This window comes from Chiloscyllium plagiosum, unplaced genomic scaffold (assembly GCF_037043375.1).
Source record: "Chiloscyllium plagiosum isolate Xiang-an unplaced genomic scaffold, Cpla_swu_hap1 HiC_scaffold_14, whole genome shotgun sequence".
In the NCBI taxonomy this organism is placed as follows: domain Eukaryota; kingdom Metazoa; phylum Chordata; class Chondrichthyes; order Orectolobiformes; family Hemiscylliidae; genus Chiloscyllium; species Chiloscyllium plagiosum.
In genome coordinates this window covers 3,317,141-3,339,810 of record NW_028270152.1, presented here as the reverse complement: position 1 = coordinate 3,339,810, position 22,670 = coordinate 3,317,141, and the positions used below count along the sequence as shown (strand labels likewise).

The 22,670-nt window shown below is 46.2% G+C and overlaps 1 protein-coding gene across 2 annotated transcripts in view; it reads left to right on the top strand.

The window, feature by feature from the left end:
- The window catches only part of lamb2l (laminin, beta 2-like), a 206,593-nt gene that overhangs the window by 1,920 nt on the left and 182,003 nt on the right, over window positions 1-22,670 (top strand). For both annotated transcript variants that reach the window (XM_087994040.1, XM_087994039.1), the window contains exon 2: window positions 5,509-5,580. In XM_087994040.1, coding sequence (XP_087850166.1) covers window positions 5,550-5,580 — 31 coding nt within the window. In that variant the 5' untranslated portion in view covers window positions 5,509-5,549. The remainder of the gene's footprint in view (window positions 1-5,508; window positions 5,581-22,670) is intronic.

The following is a 22,670-nucleotide window of genomic DNA, read 5'->3' as shown; positions in this document are numbered from 1 at the left end:
AGGAACTAGTCAGAATGTAGCTGAAAATTGTGCACTGTGATGTGTACCACATTATGGGGATACATGTGAATGCATTTGAGCGAGTGCAGATTAACAAGAATTGTTCCAGGAATGAGAAACTTTGGTGATGAGGATGGATCAAAGACATTGGGACAGTTCTCCTGGGAGAGAATACGGCATAGAGGAGTTTTGATAGAGGTTTTCAGTGAGCTGGACGGTGAGGCAGGGTGAAACTGCTCCTACTAATCAAAAGATCAAGAACAAGAGGGGCATAGATTTAAAATGATGAGCAAAAAAAAAAAATCAAGGACAATGTGAGAAAAAGGTTTTCATTCCCACCAAGGTGGTTAGGGTGTGGACTGCACTGCCGCAAAATGTGACAGAGGTAGGTTTAACTGAGGCATTTGAGAGGGGCACTGGATGGATGTCGTGGATGGGAAAGGTCACAGCAGGATATGGGGAAAAGGGAGAGATTGGCACCATGGAATACAACCAGTACACGGTCCTACATGGATCCTGTGGCGTGATGAATTGTGTGATTCAGTCCAGGTCACAGGATGTTTGAAAGAACAGCACAACGATGGCATCTGAGTGCACCCCACCCACATGTCATCCCTAAGGGCACAAACCTGGACAGTAAAGGCACAGCTGGCAAACATTCCACACCAGCTGGTCACCTGAACAAGAGAGATGCCTGCTCTTGTTGCAGATTATCTAGAAGATAATTTGAATCATTGATTCATAGACAACACTGTACTCACCTGGGCAAAGTTACATGTATCCTAATGGCAATATGGATCTGACAGTGAAGGATGAACAGGAGTGAGGATCCAGCGGTGATCAGGATCAAGGACTCGGTGGATCCGCAACTTTGGAGATCATTGAAAAGAGGCAGATTTAGCACTGTCGGAGGGTCAGTGCTGAGGGAGTGCCGCACTGTCGGAGGGTCAGTGCTGAGGGAGTGCCGCACTGTCGGAGGGTCAGTGCTGAGGGAGTGCCGCACTGTCGGAGGGTCAGTGCTGAGGGAGTGCCGCACTGTCGGAGGGTCAGTGCTGAGGGAGTGCCGCACTGTCGGAGGGTCAGTGCTGAGGGAGTGCCGCACTGTCAGAGGGTCAGTGCTGAGGGAGTGCCGCACTGTCGGAGGGTCAGTGCTTAGGGAGTGCCGCACTGTCGGAGGGTCAGTGCTTAGGGAGTGAGCACTGTCAGAGGGTCAGCGCCGAGGGAGTGCCGCACTGTCGGAGGGTCAGCGCCGAGGGAGTGCCGCGCTGTCGGAGGGTCAGCGCCGAGGGAGTGCCGCGCTGTCGGAGGGTCAGTGCCGAGGGAGTGAGCACTGTCAGAGGGTCAGTGCTGAAGTAGTGAGCACTGTCAGAGGGTCAGTACTGAGGGAGTGCCGCACTGTCAGAGGGTCAGTGCCGAGGGAGTGCCGCGCTGTCGGAGGGTCAGTGCCGAGGGAGTGCCACACTGTCGGAGGGTCAGTGCCGAGGGAGTGCCGCGCTGTCGGAGGGTCAGTGCCGAGGGAGTGCCGCGCTGTCGGAGGGTCAGTGCCGAGGGAGTGCCGCGCTGTCGGAGGGTCAGTGCCGAGGGAGTGCCGCGCTGTCGGAGGGTCAGTGCTTGATTGGATGTAAATTCCTTCTTTACTTCGTGTCTCTTTCCTTTGCTGTCTCTCAGTCAGACTGAAGGTCACTCAGGTTTGTCTAACCATTCAGTTGTTGTGGCACATTGCTTTTACTGATGACTTGCTGCACGGTTAAGATTATCATCAGTTCATGGTCCTGCAATATAAATAGAAATTCTCTCTTAGTGACACAACACAGTGACCTCGATTGATTATTTAATCCAGATGGCTGGCTTCTAATTACATAAAGTTTAGATAAATCCATTGCTAGAACAAATATTCCAATATTTCAGAGCTCCAATCTCGCATGTGCTGCCTGGTGACCCGCAGCGCCAACCCCTAACAGGGACAATGGTTGAGGGATGGTGATGGTGGTGGAGATGGTGAGGCTGGTGCAGATGACAATGGTGGTGGAGAATTTGATGGTGGTATCGATGGTGATGATGGTGATAGTGGTGGAGATTGTGATGATGAGAGTGGAGATGGTGATGATGGTGATGATGGTGGAGATGGTGCTGGTGGAGATGGTGATAATGATGGAAATGGTTATGGTGGTGATTGTGATGGTGGTGGTGATGATGGTGGAGATGGTGGCGATTGTGATGATAGTGGACATGGTAGTGGGGATGGTGATGGTGGGGATGATCTTGGGGATGGTGATGGTGCTAGCGATGGTGAAGGTGGTGATGATTTTAATGGGGATGATGGTGGTGACGGCGATCATGATGATGGTGGAGGTGGTGAAGATGGTGGTGGAGATGGTGATGAAGGTGATGGTGGTGGTGGTGATGATGATGGTGGTGATGATGATGGTGGAGATGGTGATGATAATGGTAGTGGTGCTGTTAGTGGTGAGCAGGGCGCTATCTCATTCCTCCTGTCCTAAAAACCTCACCAATGCTTTCACTATCTCTGCAGCTACTGCCTTTCAAACCCTTGAGTGCAGGTCCACAGACCCTGGAGATTTGTCTGCCTTTAGCCCCGTTAGTTTGTCAAAGAGATTGTCCCCTGTGATAGACACTGCTGTACTATCTCGCCTCCCATTAGCACCTTGCTTATTGTTGGGATGTTCATATTGTTCTCCACATGAAGCCTGATGGAAAATGTTTGTTTAAGTTATCGCCATTTCCCTTGTGCTCCATTATGAATTCCCCAATTGCATTCTCTGAGAGTCCCACGCTTACTTTTTATCTACAAGGACCCTGCCCCCACAGCTCTCTGTGGGAAGGAGTTCCAAAGACACTCTTCTCTCTGAGAGAAGACATTCCTCCCCATCTCAGTCTGAAACTGGTGCCCCTTTATTCTGAGACTGTACCCTCTGGTCCCAGACCCTCCCATGAGGGGAACCATCCTCTCAGCATTGACCCTGTCAATCCATTTAAGAATCATATGTGTTTCAATGAGATCACCTCCCATTCTTCCAAATTCCAGTGAGTAGAGTCCCAGTTTGTTTAAACCTGTGCTCATAAGACAATCCCTGCATACCAGGGGTCTTCCTAGTGAACCTTCTCAGAACTGCCTCCAGTGAAATGATATCTCTGCTTTTAACAAGGGGACTAAAACTGATCTTTGGAGTCCAGGTGTGCTCTCCCCAGTACCTTGTATAGTTGCTATATAATACTTGTACTCCAACCCCATTGAAATAAGAGTCAACATTCCATGAACATTCCTGATTACCTGCTGCCCGTGTGCTAGCTTTGTGTTTCATTTACAAGCTCCCCCAAGTCCCTTTGTGTTGCAGCTTCCTGCAGCTTTTCTCCATTTAAAATATACTCTGTCCTTTATTCTCCCTTCCAAACTGAACAACTTCACATTTTTCCACATTGTACTGCATTTGCCAACATTTTGCCCACTTACGTAACCTGTCAATACCTCTCTGGTTGTAAAACACTTTGTGATGACAATCACTGTTTCTGAAGGGTAGACATTAAGAAAACACAGCAGTCAATTTCCATGCAGCAAGCGCCTACAGACACCAATGGGGTAATGGTCAGGTATCCTATAAAGCCCTGGTTAGACCACACTTGGAATATTGTGTTCAGTTCTGGGTGCCTCATTATACGAAGGATGTGGAAGCTTTAAAGAAGGTGGAGAGATTTCCCAGGATGCTGCCTGGACTGGAGGGTATGTCTTCTGAAGAAAGATTGAGGGAGTTAGGGCTTTTCTCATTGGAACGAAGAAGGATGAGAGGTGTACAAGATGGTGAAAGGCATAGATACAGTGAATAGCTAGAGACTTTTTCCCAGGGCAGAAATGGCTGTGACAAGGGGCATAATTTTAGGGTGATTGGAGGAAGGTTTAGGGGAGATGTTAGAGGTAGGTTCTTTACACAGAGTGGGGGGGGGGGGTGGGGGGTGCATGGAATGCACTGCCAGTGGTGGGAGTAGAGGGATATTTAAGAGACTCTTGGATAGGCACATGGATGATAGTGCAATGAAGGGGACGTAGGTTAGTCTGATCTTAGAGTTGGATAAAAGTTTAGAACAACATCGAGGGCTGAAGGGACTGTACTGTGCTGTACTACTCTATATTCTCTGTTTTTTAATTCCGTTTTTGTTGGGGGTATTTGTTGTGGGTTAGTTATTTATCAGTATACCTGGGAAGGCCTGGGCTCTCCATTGAAATAATGGCCTGGGCGTCTTTTCCATTTGCCTGAGATGGAAGGGAAGCCTTAGGTTTCTCATCGCATCCAAATGTGGAACCCCTGACAGTGAACCCTTCAGTATTTTACTGAGACTATCATAAAACCATCGATACAGGAGCAGACTTAGGCCATTCAGCCCATCAAATCTGCTTCACTATATGATCATGGCTGATATGTTCCTCAACCCCATTCTCCTGCCTTCTCCCCATGACCCTTGACCCCCTTACTAATCAAGAACATATCTATCTATGTCTTAAACAATGGCTTGGCCTCCACTGCCCTCTGCAGATATGAGTTCCACAGATTCCCCACCCTCTGGCTGAAGAAATTCCTCTTCATCTCAGTCCTGAAGGATCATCCCTTCACCCTGAGGCTGTGCCTTTGGGTCTTACAGCTGGGAACATCTTCTCCATGTTCACTCTATCCAGGCCTCTCAGTATTCTGTAAGTTACAATCAGATCACCCCCTCATCCTTCAAAACTCTATCGAGTACAGACCCAGAGTCCTCAACCACTCCTCCCATGACCAGGGGTTTCATCGTTGGGATCATTCTGGACCTCCTTCTAACAAAAGGCTTACATAGATGACCCTCCCCCTCCAGTACATCTCATACCTGGACGTGTTAAAGATATCTCTGCTATTTTCTCTCTGACATCCTTCACGTTTGAGCTGAGAGGCCTTTTCCATAGTAAATTCCAATGTTTATCTTTCAGTATTATTTCCCGATCTCTGGGCCTCCTGGTTAATTATCCCACTGCCTTCCCTTGCATGATAATGATTTAACCAATTTTAATGATGGTCAATATTTTAAAGTGTGTGATAATGATTCAGAAACTTGCTTCACAACTCTCCTGGTTATAACTTCCATCGAATTTTCGTCAAAATTGAAATTACTCCCCAGCTTGTGCTTTCACTTGAATTGAATTGGATAGAACGTACAGCACTGAAACAGACCATTCGGCCCTTGGACCATGCTGGCGTTCCTGCTCCACATGAGCCCCTTTCCACCCTCTGCTTCATCTCACCCTGTCAGAGACATTCTCAGGATGGTGTATTGTGGATAATTATGACGTGCCAGCACATGGGGAAAAGGCAGGGGTTTGACGCTCAGTAATAGAGCCAGGTGAAACGCTAAATGGTTTGTTAATTCACCCTTATGATTTGAAATGTTTCTGAAGATTGTCTTGTTTGCTTTAGTGTGGGTTATTCTGTTTGATTCTATGTAATGGTTTGCTTTTGTTCATTGCAGTTGTGCCTTGTGGAAAGCAGAATTGGCTGTGACCACTCAGAATGACACGCTTACTAGCCCTGGTGCTGTTCGGTAAGTCTCCCTTTCTGTCTTTCAGAAAGTCAGTCACTGAATGCACTAAACCATATCCATAGCCACAGAATCTCAGCTGTTGCGTTGAGTCATTGGCTCTTCCAATCTGTTCTCTGATTCAATATGATCATGCAGTTATATAAATTGGTTATGATAGGGATATTCATTCCATTCACCCACTTATTATTCAGGTTATTCATCCAATAACCATCATGTCCTTGCCCAATACATATCAGCTTTCAAAGTTTTCACCTGACAGCATCCACAGCATTCTTTCCTGAAGAAGGGCTTATGCCCGAAATGTCGATTTTCCAGCAACACATTTTTAAGCATCCACAGTGTTCCCTAGGGAGACAGCGTAATTTTCTTCTATGGACTGAGACCTTGATATTTTCTATTTAACCCGTTCTGAGATGTTAAGAAACTGTTCTGGAGCAGACAGATTTCAAACCATGGCCTCCTGGTCTTGAGGTAGGAACATTCCCACAGTGCCTCAAGATCCCTTTGTCTGAGACCTAATGGGCTGAGGGAACAGACGTTGGATATATTAAAGTGACAAAAAGAGATGTGGATTAAAGATCTGAAACACAACAAAACAGAAATTGCTGGAGAAACTCTGCAAGTCTGGCAGAGAGAAACAGACTTAATGTCTCAAAACTGTACTTGATGGAGTTTAGAGGGATGAGGAGGGGGATCTGATTGCAAGTTACAGAATACTGAGAGGCCTGTGTTGAGTGGACGTGGAGAAGATGTTACCAACTCATAGGAGAGACTAGGATCTGAGTGCACAGCTTTAGAGTAAAGGGGTGACCTTTTGGAACTGAGATGAGGAGGAATTTCTTTAGCTGGAGGGTGGGGAATGTCTGGAACTCATTACCGTTGAGGACTGTGGAGGCCAAGTCATTGAGTGTCATTAAGACAGAGATAGACAGCTTCTTGCCTATTAAGGGAATCAAGGGTTACAGGGAGAAACATATCAGCCATGATTGAACAGCAGGGCATATTCAATGGGCCAAATGGTCTAATTCTGTTCCTAATCTTATGATTTTATGGAGTCCAGTGACCCTTTGTCAGAGTCCTTTTCATGGAGATATTAATGAAGGGTTAGTTGAGTGTAAACTAGCTGTATAAATATGAGGTGCTGTAATCATTAGGGGGTGAGTTGAATGGCTGACTGAATTAAAGTTCTCACTAAAAGCATGGATTTGCACCCTATTTAGTTACAATTAATGAATGAGGAGATGGTTTCCTGACATCATCCATGCATTGCCCAGCTCAAATTTGTCCCTTGTTCTGCGGGCTATCCCCAAGAACACACCTCCCCCAACCTCACCACCAGAAATACATTCTTTCTATTGAATGTATCAACCTCTTTAATTGTCTTAAACAGCTCGATTAGAATGTGCCTGTTAATCTCCTATACTCCGCATTCATCTCTGCTCTCTGTGCTTTGTTATTGCAATTGAACTCTTTTAAATCATAAAATAAAACCCAGAAGTTGCTGGAGAAACCCAGCAGATCTGGCAGCATCTGTGCAGAGAAATCAGAGTTAACATTTCAAGTCCAGTATGACACTTGGAGTCATAGAGTTATAAGAAAGCCCTGAATTCTGTTTTAAGTAAAAGAGGATGTGCTAATAGAGATATTGGTATTGGTTATAGTTATGGTAAGCATATTCATTTTACTTCCCAATTGGCATTCAAAACCTTTAATATTCTTGCCCAATTAGAAATAGCAATCTCAGCTTTTAAACGGGACATCGTTTCTGAAATTCTGAGTCTGGCCAATGGGTCATATTCGAATACAGGGTTCATGGAGCTGCAATGTCATTTCTGAGTCAGTGCACAGAGCTGAGCATGAAATCTAGGGTGACAACTCTGTGCAGTACAAGGGGGGTAGAAGGTCAGAGGTCAGGTGTTAAGCCAAGGCCCTCGTGTCTTCTCTCAGGTGGATGAGAAAGATCAATGGCTGCTATGTGAAAGAAGTGAGAGAGGTTCTCCCCTGTGTCGTGTCCAGTATCTCTCCCTCAGTCAACATCACAACAAAAAACAGATGATCTGCTCATTCAGGTAGGCTTGTTTCATATCCAACATTGACTCCAGCTCCCACATGGAGCCTGGTATCTCTGATAATACCCACTCCTTGGCCAGTGTGTGCTGTGGTTAAAGTCACCAGAACTATTTGAGATGCCTTTGATGAATTCACAGCCACCAATCCTTCTGATTTGTGTTTGTCTAAACTGTGAATATCATGTAAGGAAGGATATCCACACAAAGTCTTCAACTGAAGAAAATTTCAATCCCCATGAACAGAATCGGTTTAGTAGAAAGTATTTAATAGAATTAGCATTAGATTTATTGTCGTGAGTACTTAAGCACAGGAGTACAGTGCAAAGTGAACAAAGTCACCACTCACTGGCACCATCTTAGGTACAAAAACCCACGTTTAAAAAATCTAGATACAAAAATCAACATGATAACTGATATAGAGGACAGGAGAAAGTGAGGACTGCAGATGCTAGAGATCAGAGTCGAGAGTGTGGTGCTGGAAAAGCGCAGCAGGTCAGGTAGCATCTGAGGAGCAGGAGAGTTGATGTTTCGAACATAAGCTCTTCATCAGGAATGTGGGAGAGCTCAAGGGGCTGAGAGATAAATGGGAGGGGGATGGAACTCTGGAGGTGATAGCTGGGAATGCGATAGGTAGGTCAGGGTGGGGGATGATGGCGATAGGTTTTCCTGCCCCTCCACATACATTCTCCTGTGTCCATTGCTCTCGATATGGTCTCCTCTACACTGGGGAGACAGGACGCCAACTCGACAAATGTTTCAGAGAATATCTGTGGAACACCCGCACTAACCAATCCCACTGCCCTGTGGCTGAACACTTCAATTCCCCCTCCCACTCGGCCAAGGACATGCAGGTCCTGGACCTCCTCCACCACCAAATCCTAGCCACCTGATGCCTGGAGGAAGAATTTGTGTCTCTGTGGTCCTGATTTGAGATTGTGATAGGTCACATTAGAGGGAAGCTTTGTGTAACATATCCCCACACCTTCCCATCACCTCCCACACCTGGGCTCCATTGGGTATTCCAGTGCTCCTCAGATGCTGCCTGACCTGCTGTGCTTTTCCAGCACCACACTCTCGACTTCCATTGGGTACTGTAGAGTAGGAAGCTCATTAGCTCTAGTCATTGTAATGGCATTCCCTCATTGTTGAGCACACATCCAACAGGTGTATTGCCCCTCCAACAGGTTCAATGTCACAATCCCTTGTCACTGTGAAAATCTCAGACAGTCAGTGGCCACAGTTACAGCTCATCATTTGTGTTGCCTAACACTGGGAAGCGAGCTATGCAATCTGACAGCCCCTTGCATATGGAAATATCAGCCCTTCAGTTTGCAGAAATACGTCCAAACTGAATGCATTCTTACAAGGTTGCTGCCTGGTTGAACATACTCAATGAAAATCCTGAAGGGGTTTACTATTTGCCAGTTCCGCTGGTGAGTGACAGACCAGTGCCAGGCGAAAGACTGTGTGTGAAAATGATCAGCAAATGTATAAATGTCCTCAGTTAGTTGCCTAGCTACAGATACAAAGGGTTTATAGCAGGGCACTCAGAGTTCAAAATACAAAGATCATCGGCAAAAAGCAGGGTGAGAAACTGGGAGGGAGTAACCTCAATCGTCCTGTTGATTATTCCGTTTCTAATCAAGGCTGACACTTGGAGAGCAAAGACCATGCTTCAAACTCCCGTCTTTTATATTCAAAGTTAAGCCTAAGTCCTGCTTGGGTGGATGTTAAAGGTCCTTTTGTGTAGCTGGAAGACCGTAAGGGAAGTCTTTCCTAGTCATTGTCGGTAATTGAATGTTCACATGTACACTGACTGTACCAACCCTGAGCCCCTCCATTACCAGAGGCCCAGGCTGACACCCTTCTAGCTCACGCGGAGGGCCATCATGAACTGGGCTTCAATATCGACATTCCAGCAGGTTCCATCTCCACAATCTCAGCCGTCTCCAGATCCACTGACTCCAGCTCCTTCTGATTCGACTCCGGATTTCCTGGAGTTAGTTCAGCCTAACTCCACAATTCCTCATCTGTGCTTATCATTTCACCCTCAACATTAATTGTCATTTTCCTGCTACCTCTGATTCCTCCTCCTGTCCCTTCCCTCTCTCTCTTCATCTCCATCTCCATCACTCTCTCTCCCTCCACCTCCCTTTTCCTCCTTACCTTTCTCCTTTGATTTCTTTCTATACCTCCCTCCCGCACTATATTTCCCACCTCTCCTCCTCTCTCACCGTCCCTCTCCCCCCGTTCCCTTTATCTCCATCACCCTCCACCTCCAGTGGGCAGCGTTCTTCAGCGGTGAGGCAAGGGGAAGATGAGTTTGATCCCCTATACTCCAGGGATTGAGCACGAAAGCCTTGGCTGTGCAGTACTGAGGGATAGCTACACTGTTAGAGATGCCAGTCTTTGAAGGAGAGGTTAAACCAATGTTCCTTCTGTCCCTTCGGGAGAATATAGAAGTTCCCATTGCCATTGTTTTGAAAAGGGACAGGGGAGTCAGTGCAGGTGACCTGGCTAATGTAATCCTGAATCGTCAGGCCGAAGAGAGGAGACAAAACCCAAACTTCTTTTTGTTATATTACCTGTGCGATCATTTGGCTGCACCTTTCGGTCACACAGACACGTAGATACACACAGACACACGCGCACACCTACCTACCTTGGAATACCAATGGTAAGTGACCCTCTGGGTGAATATGTTCATCTTTATCTCCATCTGAATTGGAACACTATTTATTTTCAAAATGTCTATCTACTTCTAGTCTGTCCCACACTCTCACACCACACCCTATCAAATCCCCTCAAGATCTTACCGGTCTCACCCCCCTCATTCTTCTAAACTCTAATGGGTACAGGCTCAAACTCCACACCCTTTCCTCCTTCATGTCAGGAACCAGCCGAGTGTGTTTCAATGGCTACTGCTTCAAAAGTGCAAGTTACTTGTGCAGAGGTCACATGACTATGGCAAGTCACAAGTGTACAGTGTCCTTAAAATTGGATTGCCCTAAACATTTCCCTTTCCATAAAACTATTAACTATGTATGGTTTGCAAATAAAATTACCACACATGAACATGAAATATATGCTCATTCTCATCAGTTCCACTTTTGTCAGTCTCTACATGTACATAATCCATAATCTTTAAAATGTTGAAGTTTTTTACTGACCCATATGCAAGTTTCCGACAGCAGTTTCTCCATGAGCTGATCATTCCTGGACTGATGTTCCTTCTCTGTTTCTGTAGGGACTCTTTGATCAGAGTAAGACCCTTGTCTTTCAGATTTAATGTCCCTGTTGAGTTAAAAACCAAAATAATTGCAGATACTGGTCTGAGGAAAGGTCACTGGACCCAAAACATTAAATCTGATTTGTCTCCACAGATGCTGAGCTTTTCCAGCAGGTTCTGTTTTGTCTCCCTCGAGTTGTTGATGCCTGTTGGTTTTAGTGAAAGATGTTTCATGTTTGATACTCCAATACCACTGCACATCCTTAGCAGTGAGCTTGTGCAATGGTTCTGAAGTCAAATTAGTCAAGGCGTTTACTAGGTAGCTCATAAGTCTAACAAATTATTTCACTTTTTTCACATCTGCCTGTTGCTGCAGCTCAGTCACAGTTCGCACTTTGCTGGGTTCTGGGTAAAGTCCTATCACTGTTCACACATGACCCGTGCACTTAACTTTGAAAATCTTCAATTAAAATCCTTTCTTGTTCAGCTTCAGGTTTATCTGGTGAGTTCTCTCTTGCAGATCAAGTTCTGAGATGGCTTCTTCCATCATGTCTCCAAATCTATAGATTAACAGACCAAACAGGATAGCCTCTAGTCCAGGAAGATCACTGACTATCCTGTGCTGTCTGTACTAATGTTCTTATGGAGCAGTGGGAATGCCAAATGGCCCCTCAGGATCTCTTGAATGGTATCCAGAATGAGGTTAGAAAATTATTGATTTCATCCAGCTTTGCTTCCCAGTGACCATCATTTGTAAAGGAGACAATAAACAAGAGTCTTGGCAAATTGTGGCAAAGTTTCTTCAATGGTTGGCTTGAAGTGTCTTCAAGATTTTATTCGGATCCTATGGGTCGATGCATACTCTTAGCTTTCCAGATTATTGCACTGCTCCCATGCTGCTAATCCATTCTGTAAGATTGATATATTCTTGATCATTCCCTTATTTTCCAGCTCCTCGGTTGTCTTCGGGCTGGATGTGGGGGCAGCTAGAACTCTCCTTGGTAGATGCTGAGTTAGTCTCATGCTTTCATCTACATTGATGTGATGTTGACCAAGAAGAAATCCAAGATATATATTAAGTTAAAAATCTCACAACACCAGGTTATAGGCCAACAGGTTTATTTGGAAGCACTAGCTTTTGGAGCGCTGTTCCTTCATCAGGTGGTTGTGGAGTAATTACAAAGATGCATCTTGGCATCTTTATAATTATTTAGGATCTGTTCAGCAATCAGTGATTTAGTGGTCAGTGAAACACTGCAAATCTCACCCATTAACATCCTCTAGATGATGATTGACTACCTCAGAGCTTCTGTACAGACCATTGGTCTCCTCTCCCAGTAGATGTGCTCTCATAGCAGGATCTCTTCTGCCTCAGAAAAACCCATTTATAATGAAATAATCTTTCAGTTGTTCACAGGGTTCAGCTAGACATGTAAATGACTTCACAGACTGATAAATCATCTCCATTGCCCCTTGAGCCCTGATGTTGAACACATAGTATTCATAAGTACTGTTCCTCAGTGAGATATAGGGTCCAATGCAACCTGTGGCTCACTCTTTAGCACAAATAACAATGTGATTTGTTCAGGTTTCTTATTTAACTCTATATCTACCTCATCATTTTGCCATTGGGTTTGGAGGAAATTCCATTTTTGTCTTATACTGTCTTTCATTTGTATAGCACCAGGTACTTGAAAAATCACAATCGTTCTGACTTAACCAGTGGCTCAAAAGTGCAACTAATTCTTCCTTCATGTTTCTTAGAGTAACCAGTTCTCTTCCAGCTCTAAAAATCCACACAATTTCAGCTGCACTTCTGATGCCATCTTTCCAACACAATTTTGTGTTTTTTAATGGCCAGTGTTTCCAGAGTAAAAGCATCAGAGGTTACCTGACTATGGCAATTCGTCCGTGAATATGGTCCTAACAAATACATTCCTCTAAAGATAGAGACCTTCTCTGAAATGTTTCCAATGCAAGTTTATCACTTCTTAGGCCAGGAGATCCAATCTGTGCAGAATACTCCTGGTGCAGCCTCACCAGTCTCTTATACAGTTGTAGTAAGACTTTGTGTAAAAGTAGAATCCCCACAGTATGACAAGAGACCTTTTGGCCCATCAAGTCTGCACCAACCCTCCTAAGAGCATCCCACCAAACCCAACCCGTACCCTGTCCCTGTAATTCTGCATTTCCCATGGCTAAGCCACATAACCTGCATATCCGTGGTTACTATGGACAATTTCCCATGGCTGATTCACCCTAACCTTCAAATCTTTGGACTGTGGAGAGGAAACCCAAAAGGAAATCCACACCGACACGGGGAAAATGTGCAAACTCCACACGGACTGTCACCCAAGGGCAGAATTGAACCTGGGTTCCTGGTGCTGTGAGGCAGCAGTGCTAACCACTGAGCCACCGTGCCGCCCCATTTCCTATACTTTAAAAGTACATTTGTTGGCTGTAATGTGTGTTGAGACATGGAAATGGGAGGCTTTATTTCTTTCCTCTCCTCCTCTTCCTTTCTTACTCACCTTTCCTCTCTATCCCTGTCTCCCCCCCCACTCCTTCCATCGAGTAGGCTATCCAGTGCCAATCCCTTTCTTGTATCGATGTTTCAACTGGGTTTGGTGTCTGAAGGAGTTTTTTAAAAATGAATCCACAGGATTTTGGCACTGCTGGATAGGCCAGCATTTATTGCCCGTCCCTAATTGCCCAGGGGACGGTTTAGATAGAGTCAACCTCAATGCTTTCAGTCTGAAGTCATGTGTAGACCAGAATAAGAAGGCTGGTAGATTTTCTTCCCTAAATGGCTTAGGGAACCAATGGGCATTTCCCTGACAATTGTCAACAGTTTCATTGTCACTGATAGACTCTTAATTCCAGATTTTTATTAGGCTTGTAGAGTCATTCAGGTTAGAAACTAGCCCTTTGGCCCACCATGTCTATACCAACCAACAAGCACAAGAGAGGAAATAGCTGGGACCCTGACAGATATCTTTGTGGCATCCTTAAATGCAGGTGAGGTGCCCGAGGACTGGAAGGCTGCTCATGTTGTCCCCCTGTACAAGAAGGGTAGTAGGGATATTCTAGGTAACTACAGACCAGTGAGCCTGACGTTGGTGGTGGGAAAGTTGCTGGAGAAGGTACTGAGGGATAGGATCTATTTATATTTAGAAAAGAATGGGTTTATCAGTGATAGGCAACACGGTTTTGTGCGGGGGAGATCGTGCCTTACCAACTTAATAGAGTTCTTTGAGGAAGTGACCAAATTGATAGATGAAATCCCTGGCAGGGTTCAAACCCAGGTACCCAGAACAGTAACTGGATCTGTGGATTAATATTCTCGCAATAATGTGATGAGACAGTCATCCCTTGGGTAGGAATCAGCTCCAGCTCAGTGCCCCTCCACCCACCATCACAAAATCAAGAAACATTGATGTGTGGACACCCAGTGGTGCTAGGAGCTTGACCTGGCTGTGATGAACCTTCTGGTTGAACAGTTAGATAGCACAGTGTCGAAGCTCCCACTTAAAGGAAGTTCACTTTGGTTGGTCCTGATTGGATGATTTGTGGAAGCAGAGCCCTGGTGTGAGTTCAGTATCTTCCTGTGGCCTATGTATGAGTCAGAGGAGGGAGTGGTGGATGGGTGATGAATGTGGATTTTATCAGCCTTTCTGTGAGGTGGTGTACAACTGTTTGTAAATAAGGAATTGCAAAGGATTGGTTGAATTTTCAGTGTGTGTAGTGAAGGGAATTACCCACAATGAGGGCATGTTGGAACATGTACTTTATCCTGATCTATGATGTCTGATTTGTTCAATTAATCATTGACTCTGGTGATTGGAAGGTAACGCTGACTGTAGTCTCTGCAGGGAGGGACCAGGAGGACTCGATGGCAGCTGTTTGCCTCCTGTCACTTTTCCATTCCACTCTTGGCTCTGTCTCAGAATGCTGAGAGCTCAAGTTTCACTACCGAGGCATAAACCAGGTTGATAGTGTGCACTACTGAGGGGGTGAAGCACTGTTGCAGGTGCCATCTTTCAGATTAGACATAAAACCAAGGCCTTCTCAGGGTATACCTGATAGACTTCCTTGACTAGTGTTGCACATTCGAAGGGGAGTGCTCCCTGGGGTCCTGGCCAATATTTATCACATACACAGTTCTTTGGAATTTGTGTCACAGGAAGAAGGCATTTCGTACGCTCGCCTTCATTGCTCAGACCACTGATTCCAGGAGTTGGGTTGTCCTGTTGAGGTTGTACAGGACATTGGTGAGGCCACTTTTGGAGTACCATGTACAGTTCTGGTTGCCCGACCAAAGGAAGGATATTATTAAATTGGAGAGGGTCCAGTAAAGATTTACCAGGATGTTGCTGGGTCTGGAGGGTTGAGTTATAAGGAGAGGCTGGATTGGCTGGGACATTTTTTCACAGGAGCATAGGAGGTTGGGTTTGACCTTATTGAGGTTTCTAAAATCATGAGGGGCATAGATAAGGTGAATAGAAAAGGTCTTATCCCTGGGGTGCAGGAGTTCAAAACTAGAGAGCATAATTTTTAAGGTGAAAGGAGAAAGATTTAAAAGGGACCTGACGGGCAATTTTTTCACACAGGAGGTGGTCCACGTTCGGAATGAACTGCAAGAGGAAGTGGTAGATTCAGATACAGTTGCAACATTTAAAAGACATTTGGCCAGGGACATGAATAGGAAAGGGTTGAGAAGGATGTGGGCCAATGCAGGCAAGTGGGACTGGTTTAGTTTGGGAAACTCGGCTGATAGGGATGAGTTGGACCGAAGGGTCTCTTTCCGTGCAGTATGACTGTGATTCTAAATGACATAATTAAAAACTGAATGCTTGGTCATTAGTTGTACAGCTGTGTATGCATTGGCTGCTGCATTCCCTACATTAGCACAATGGCTGGATTTCATAAATTGGCTGCAAGACACTTTGTGATGTCATGTTGTTGAAAAAGGTGTGAGAGGAAGGAGTGTCTTTCCTGTTTTCTTCAGCTGATCATCCTGCGCCTCGGTGATGCTGGGCCAGGAGAAGTAACCACTGACTGTTGTAAACAAATAATCCATCAGGTTCACTCATATCCTTCAGGGAAGGAAATCTGCCATCCTGACCTGGTCTGACCTATAAGTGACTCCAGACCTACAGCAATGTGCTTCAAACTAAACTACACTTTGAAAGGGTTCAGTGAGCCACTCAGCTCAAAGACAATTCGGGATGCACAAATAATTCAGGACGTGTCAGTGATGCACACGAATAAATGAAAAGAAGTTGTACAAAACTCTGGTACGGCCGCACTTGGAGTATTGTGTACAGTTCTGGTCACTGCATTATAGGAAGGATGTGGAAGCTTTGGAAAGGGTTCAGAGGAGATTTACTAGGATGTTGCCTGGTATGTAGGGAAGGTCTTACAAGGAAAGGCTGAGGGATTGAGGCTGTTTTCATTAGCGAGAAGAAGGTTGAGAGGTGACTTAATAGAGACATATAAGATAATCAGAGGGTTAGATAGGGTGGACAGGGAGAGCCTTTTTCCTTGAATGGTGAAGGCTAGCCCAAGGGACATAGCTTTAAATTGAGGGGTGATAGATATAGGACAGATGTCAGAGGGAGTTTCTTTACTCAGAGAGTAGTAGTAGAGAGTAGCAACAGTAGTCGACTCACCAACTTTAAGGGCATTTAAATGGTCATTGGATAGGCATATGGGCGAGAATGGAATAGTGTAGGTTAGATGGGCTTCAGATTAGTTCCACAAGTCAGCGCAACATCGAGGGCTGAAGGGCCTGTACTGCGCTGGAATGTTCAATGTTAAATTTTCCATTCAGTTATCATGCTTTGATTTTACTCATCTGCTGCTCCTTTTAGAGGTTAATCATTACACACTCCAGGAATCAAGGTGCAGATGTGAGAATCGAGTATCTGAAGGTGTGTGCAGTCAGGGATCACTAATGGGAATATTTCAAATACTTTGCATGCTACTCTATTGAATTTTATGTTCGGAATGCTTCCATATTGCGTTGAGATTGGAGCTGCTTCTCTGAGCTCTCTGTTGAGTACATAGCAGTATCCGAACTCCCTACGGGAATAAGACATCCCCTGAGATCCCTATGGGGTATACAGCAATCCCTGAGCTCCCTATGGGGTATACAGCAATCCCTGAGCTCCCTGTGGGGTATAAAGCAATCCCTGAGCTCCCTATGGGGTATAAAGCAATCCCTGAGCTCCCTATGGGGTATACAGCAATCCCTGAGCTCCCTGTGGGGTATAAAGCAATCCCTGAGCTCCCTATGGGGTATAAAGCAATCCCTGAGCTCCCTATGGGGTATACAGCAATCCCTGAGCTCCCTGTGGGGTATAAAGCAATCCCTGAGCTCCCTATGGGGTATACAGCAATCCCTGAGCTCCCTGTGGGGTATAAAGCAATCCCTGAGCTCCCTATGGGGTATACAGCAATCCCTGAGCTTCCTGTGGGGTATAAAGCAATCCCTGAGCTCCCTATGGGGTATACAGCAATCCCTGAGCTCCCTGTGGGGTATAAAGCAATCCCTGAGCTCCCTGTGGGGTATAAAGCAATCCTTGAGCTCCCTGTGGGGTATAAAGCAATCCCTGAGCTCCCTATGGGGTATACAGCAATCCCTGAGCTCCCTATGGGGTATACAGCAATCCCTGAGCTCCCTGTGGGGTATAAAGCAATCCCTGAGCTCCCTGTGGTGTACACAGCAATCCCTGAGCTTCCTGTGGGGTATACAGCAATCCCTGAGCTCCCAGTGGGGTACACAGCAATCCCCGAGCTCCCTGTGGGGTAGACAGCAATCCCTGAGCTCCCTGTGGGGTACACAGCAATCCCCGGGCTCCCTGTGGGGCATACAGCAATCCCTGAGCTCCCTACGGGGTACACAACAATTCCTGAGCTCCCTGTGGGATATACAGCAATCCCTGAGCTCCCTGTGGGGTACACAGCAATCCATGAGCTCCCTGTGGGATATACAGCAATCCCTGAGCTCCCTGTGGGGTACACAGCAATCCCTGAGCTCCCTGTGGGGTAGACAGCAATCCCTGAGCTCCCTGTGGGGTACACAGCAATCCCTGAGCTCCCTTGGGGTAGACAGCAATCCCTGAGCTCCCTGTGGGGTACACAGCAATCCCTGAGCTCCCTTGGGGTAGACAGCAATCCCTGAGCTCCCTGTGGGGTACACAGCAATCCCTGAGCTCCCTACAAGGTACACAGCAATCCCTGAGCTCCCTGTGGGGTATACAGCAATCCCTGAGCTCCCTACAGGGTACACAGCAATCCCTGAGCACCCTACGGGGTACACAGCAATCCCTGAGCTCCTGTGAGGTGCACAGCAATCCCTGAGCTCCCTACGGGGTACACAACAATCCCTGAGCTCCCTGTGGGGTATACAGCAATCCCTGAGCTCCCTGTGGGGTATACAGCAATCCCTGAGCTCCCTGTGGGGTATACAGCAATCCCTGAGCTCCCTACAGGGTACACAGCAATCCCTGAACTCCCCATGGGGTATACAGCAATCCCTGAGCTCCCTACAGCGTACACAGCAATCCCTGAGCTTCCTGTGGGGTATACAGCAATCCCTGAGCTCCCTGTGGGGTATACAGCAATCCCTGAGCTCCCTGTGGGGTATACAGCAATCCCTGAGCTCCCTACAGGGTACACAGCAATCCCTGAACTCCCCATGGGGTATACAGCAATCCCTGAGCTCCCTACAGCGTACACAGCAATCCCTGAGCTCTCTACAGGGTGCATAGCAATCCCTGAGCTCCCTGTGGGGTACACAGCCATCCCTGAGCTCCCGATGGAGTATACAGCAATCCCTGAACTCCCGATGGGGTATACAGATGTCTCAAGGTCACTGTATGATTTTGCCACCTGACTGTTTTGTTGCAGACAATTTGCAGCAATGAGACAGGAGTCCCACCAGTGGCATCGCAGGATAGAAATCTGGGCGGCTCCAATCCCTTGCATTGATTCACAAAACATAGACTGGTACTGAAGTAGATACCTGAGGTAGTGCCGCACTGTCGGAGTGTCAGTGCTGAGGTAGTGCCACACTGTTGGAGGGTCAGTGCTGAGGGAGTGCCGCACTGTTGGTGGGTTAGTGCTGAGGGAGTGCCGCACTGTTGGTGGGTCAGTGCTGAGGGAGTGCCACACTGTCGGAGGGTCAGTGCTGAGGGGGCGCCGCACTGTCGGAGGGTCAGTGCTGAGGGATTCCTGCACTGTCGAACAGTTACACTTAGCCCGGAGTCACCTCTAGGCCAGACGAGGTGCAGACAGCTGTTCTGTACCCTGACGTATATTTCTGATGCAGATTGTTTGACTCTGAAATTCCACCATCTGCAATAACATGATTCACTCCCACTGCCCAGAATATCACTCGGGTCTTTGACTTCACTGTGTTGATAATATCACAAGGCATGTACCTCACCTTCCGGTTACTAGTTGTGGGATCTTGCTCTGTGCAGAGATGGTTGCCCTGTTTCATGACGTTGAAATGGCACGTAAACCATTTGAACAAACAGCATCATTGTTTCGGAAGTTCTAAGGTCACGAAAGGATATGTAAAAATGGAATATTGTGTGATTTCTGTTCATGTTGTTGGAGACTCTCTCTATCAGTTAGATTCCAAGTGGCTGTGTGACCAACCCTGGGCCACTGGCATCAGGAACTGGTTACACTGGTGCCAGGGATTGTGACTCTAACCATGGGCTTTGTCGCGAATGTTGATATGGAGCTCGGAAGCCTGGCGTTTCGCTCCTAAATTCAGTTCACTCAGCAATGTGGCTCCATGTCAATGAACATACCTTTGTCTCTCATTGGCAGCTGTAATTTGTGGTGCACCTGGACAATGAAAACACTTCAATCATGGGGCAGTGCATCTCAGTGAAGTCTTCACCCCCCACCTACCCCATGCCTTGTGCTGCTGTGTTGGATAACAGTCCCATTCACATTCCAACATGACATGATGGAAACTGAAATATTCCAGCCCTCAGGCCTCGACACAATATTCAGAGTCAGTCACTCACCGTTGCCAATCTCCGACATAGAATAAAGTTTTTCAGGATGAGATGAGAAACAGAGCAATTTGATGTGTGCTCACAAATGATCTGACTTTCAAATTGATCAGGAGTTTCGGCTCAGGAGGATGTGAAACTCACCCCCTCCCTTTCATCAACCTCAGAAAATATTAACTAATTTTGAGGGGTTTCTAAAGTGATCAATGGGGTAATAGTCACAGGATCGCAGGTTTATTACAGTGTATAAGGAGACCATCCAGCCCATCATGTCTTTCCTGGCTCTCTGAATATTTTGACTGAGTATCCTTCTCCATCCTCTTCCATGTTTCCCTGCCCCTTGTTTCTATTTAACTAATCACTAATTTCTCTCTTAGACATTTCAATTCAACCTTCCGCCACTTCCTTTTCAGTCACTTCAGTCCAGATCCTAACAACTCACTGTGTGATTAAAGAAGTACTTATTTGGTTACCTTCTTTTGCCACCTTACAACTGTTCCTCTGGTTCTCAATCTTTTTATAAATTAGATTAGATTAGATTACTTACAGTGTGGAAACTTGGGCCCAACAAGTCCACACCGACCCTCCGAAGAGCAACCCATCCAGACCCATTCCCCTACACCTAACACTACGGGCAATTTAGCATGGCTAATTCACCTAACATGCACATCTTTGGACTGTGGGAGGAAACCGGAGCACCCGGAGGAAACCCACACAGACACGGGGAGAATGTGCAAACTCCACACAGACAGTTGCCTGAGGCGGGAATTGGACCTGGGTCTCTGGCGCTGTGAGGCAGCAGTGCTAACTACTGAGCCGCCCAATGGAAACAGTTTCGGCCTATCCACTTTAAACAGCTCTTTTATGATTGTGAAAACCTCGATCAGATCTCATCTTAACCTTCTCTCCAACAAGAACAGCTGCACCTTCTCCAATATATCCTCGTGACCACAAAAACTCATTCCTCGAACCAATTTCATAAACCCAATTTCATAAACCACTATTTAAGGAAAGTGGTAAGAAAAAGCCAAGGAGTTATAGACCGGTGAGCCTGATGTCGGTTGTAGGCAAGTTGTTGGAGGGAATCCTGATGGACAGGATTTACATGCATTTGGAAAAGCAAGGACTGATTAGGGATTGTCAGCATGACTTTGTGTGTGGGAAGTTATATCTCATGAGCTTTATTGAGTTTTTTGAAAAAGTAACAAAGAGGATTAATGAGGGCAGAGCGGTAGACGTGATCTATATGGACTTCAGTAAGACGTTCGACAAGTTTCCTCATTGGAGACTGGTTAGCAAGGTTAGATCTCATGGAATACAGGGAGAACTAGCCATTTGGATACAGAACTGGCTCAAAGGTAGAAGACAGAGGGTGGTGGTGGAGGGTTGTTTTTCAGACTGGAGGCCTGTGACCAGTGGAGTGACACAAGGATCGGTGCTGGGTCCACTACTTTTCATCATTTATATAAATGATTTGGATGTGAGCATAAGAGGTATTAGTTAGCAAGTTTGCAGGTGACACCAAAATAGGAGGTGTAGTGGATAGCGAAGAGGGATACCTCAGATTACAACAGGATCTGGACCAGATGGGCCAATGGGCTGAGAAGTGGCAGATGGAGTTTAATTCAGATAAATGCGAGCTGCTGCATTTTGGGAAACCAAATCTTAGCAGGACTTATACACATAATGGTAAGGTCCTAGGGAGTGTTGCTGAACAAAGAGACCTTGGAGTGCAGGTTCATAGCTCCTTGAAAGTGGAGTCGCATGTAGATAGGATAGTGAAGAAGACGTTTGGTCTGCTTTCCTTTATTGGTCAGAGTATTGAGTACAGGAATTGGGAGGTCATGTTGCGGCTGTACAGGACATTGGTTAGGCCACTGTTGGAATATTGCATGCAATTCTGGTCTCCTTCCTATCGGAAGGATGTTATGAAACTTGAAAGGGTTCAGAAAAGATTTACAAGGATGTTGCCAGGGTTGGAAGATTTGAGCTATAGTGAGAGGCTGAACAGGCTGAGGCTGTTTTCCCTGGAGTGTCAGAGGCTGAGGGGTGACTTTATAGAGGTTTATAAAGTCATGAGGGGCATGGGTAGGATAAATAGACAAGGTCTTTTCCCTGGGGTGAGGGGGTCCAGAACTAGAGGGCATAGGTTTAGGGTGAGAGGGGAAAACTTTAAAAGGGATCTATAGGGCAACTTTTTCACGCAGAGGGTGGTGTGTGTATGGAATGAGCTGCCAGAGGAAGTGGTGGAGGCTGGTACAATTGTAATATTTAAAAGTCATCTGGATGGGTATATGAATAGGAAGAATATGGACAGCATGGATGAGTTTGACCGAAGGGTCTGTTTCTGTGCTGTACATCGCAGTGACTCTGCTGAACTCTACACTGTCCTCCATCTAACACTTCCAGGACAGGGCCATCACAAAGTTAGATACAGAGTAAAGCTCCCTCTACACTGTGCCCCATCAAACACTCCCAGGACAGAGACAGCACATGGTTAAGATTAGTCCAATGGATGAATGTAGACCATGAAGAGGATTGTCAGGGTCCTGATGTCCTCCACAGAAAGGCAGGAAGATTTGAGAAGGGAAGAGCGGGCATTATTCCAAACTGTGTCCTGTGGCTGAGTAAATTCTCCATTGAGCTTTACTGCATTGTCTTTCCAACTTGCCATTTCCATTATGTTGGAGGTGGAGAGCTGAGGGTGAAACTGAATGATCTGAGTTCAGTCAGTTCCATGTGTTATGCCGTGGT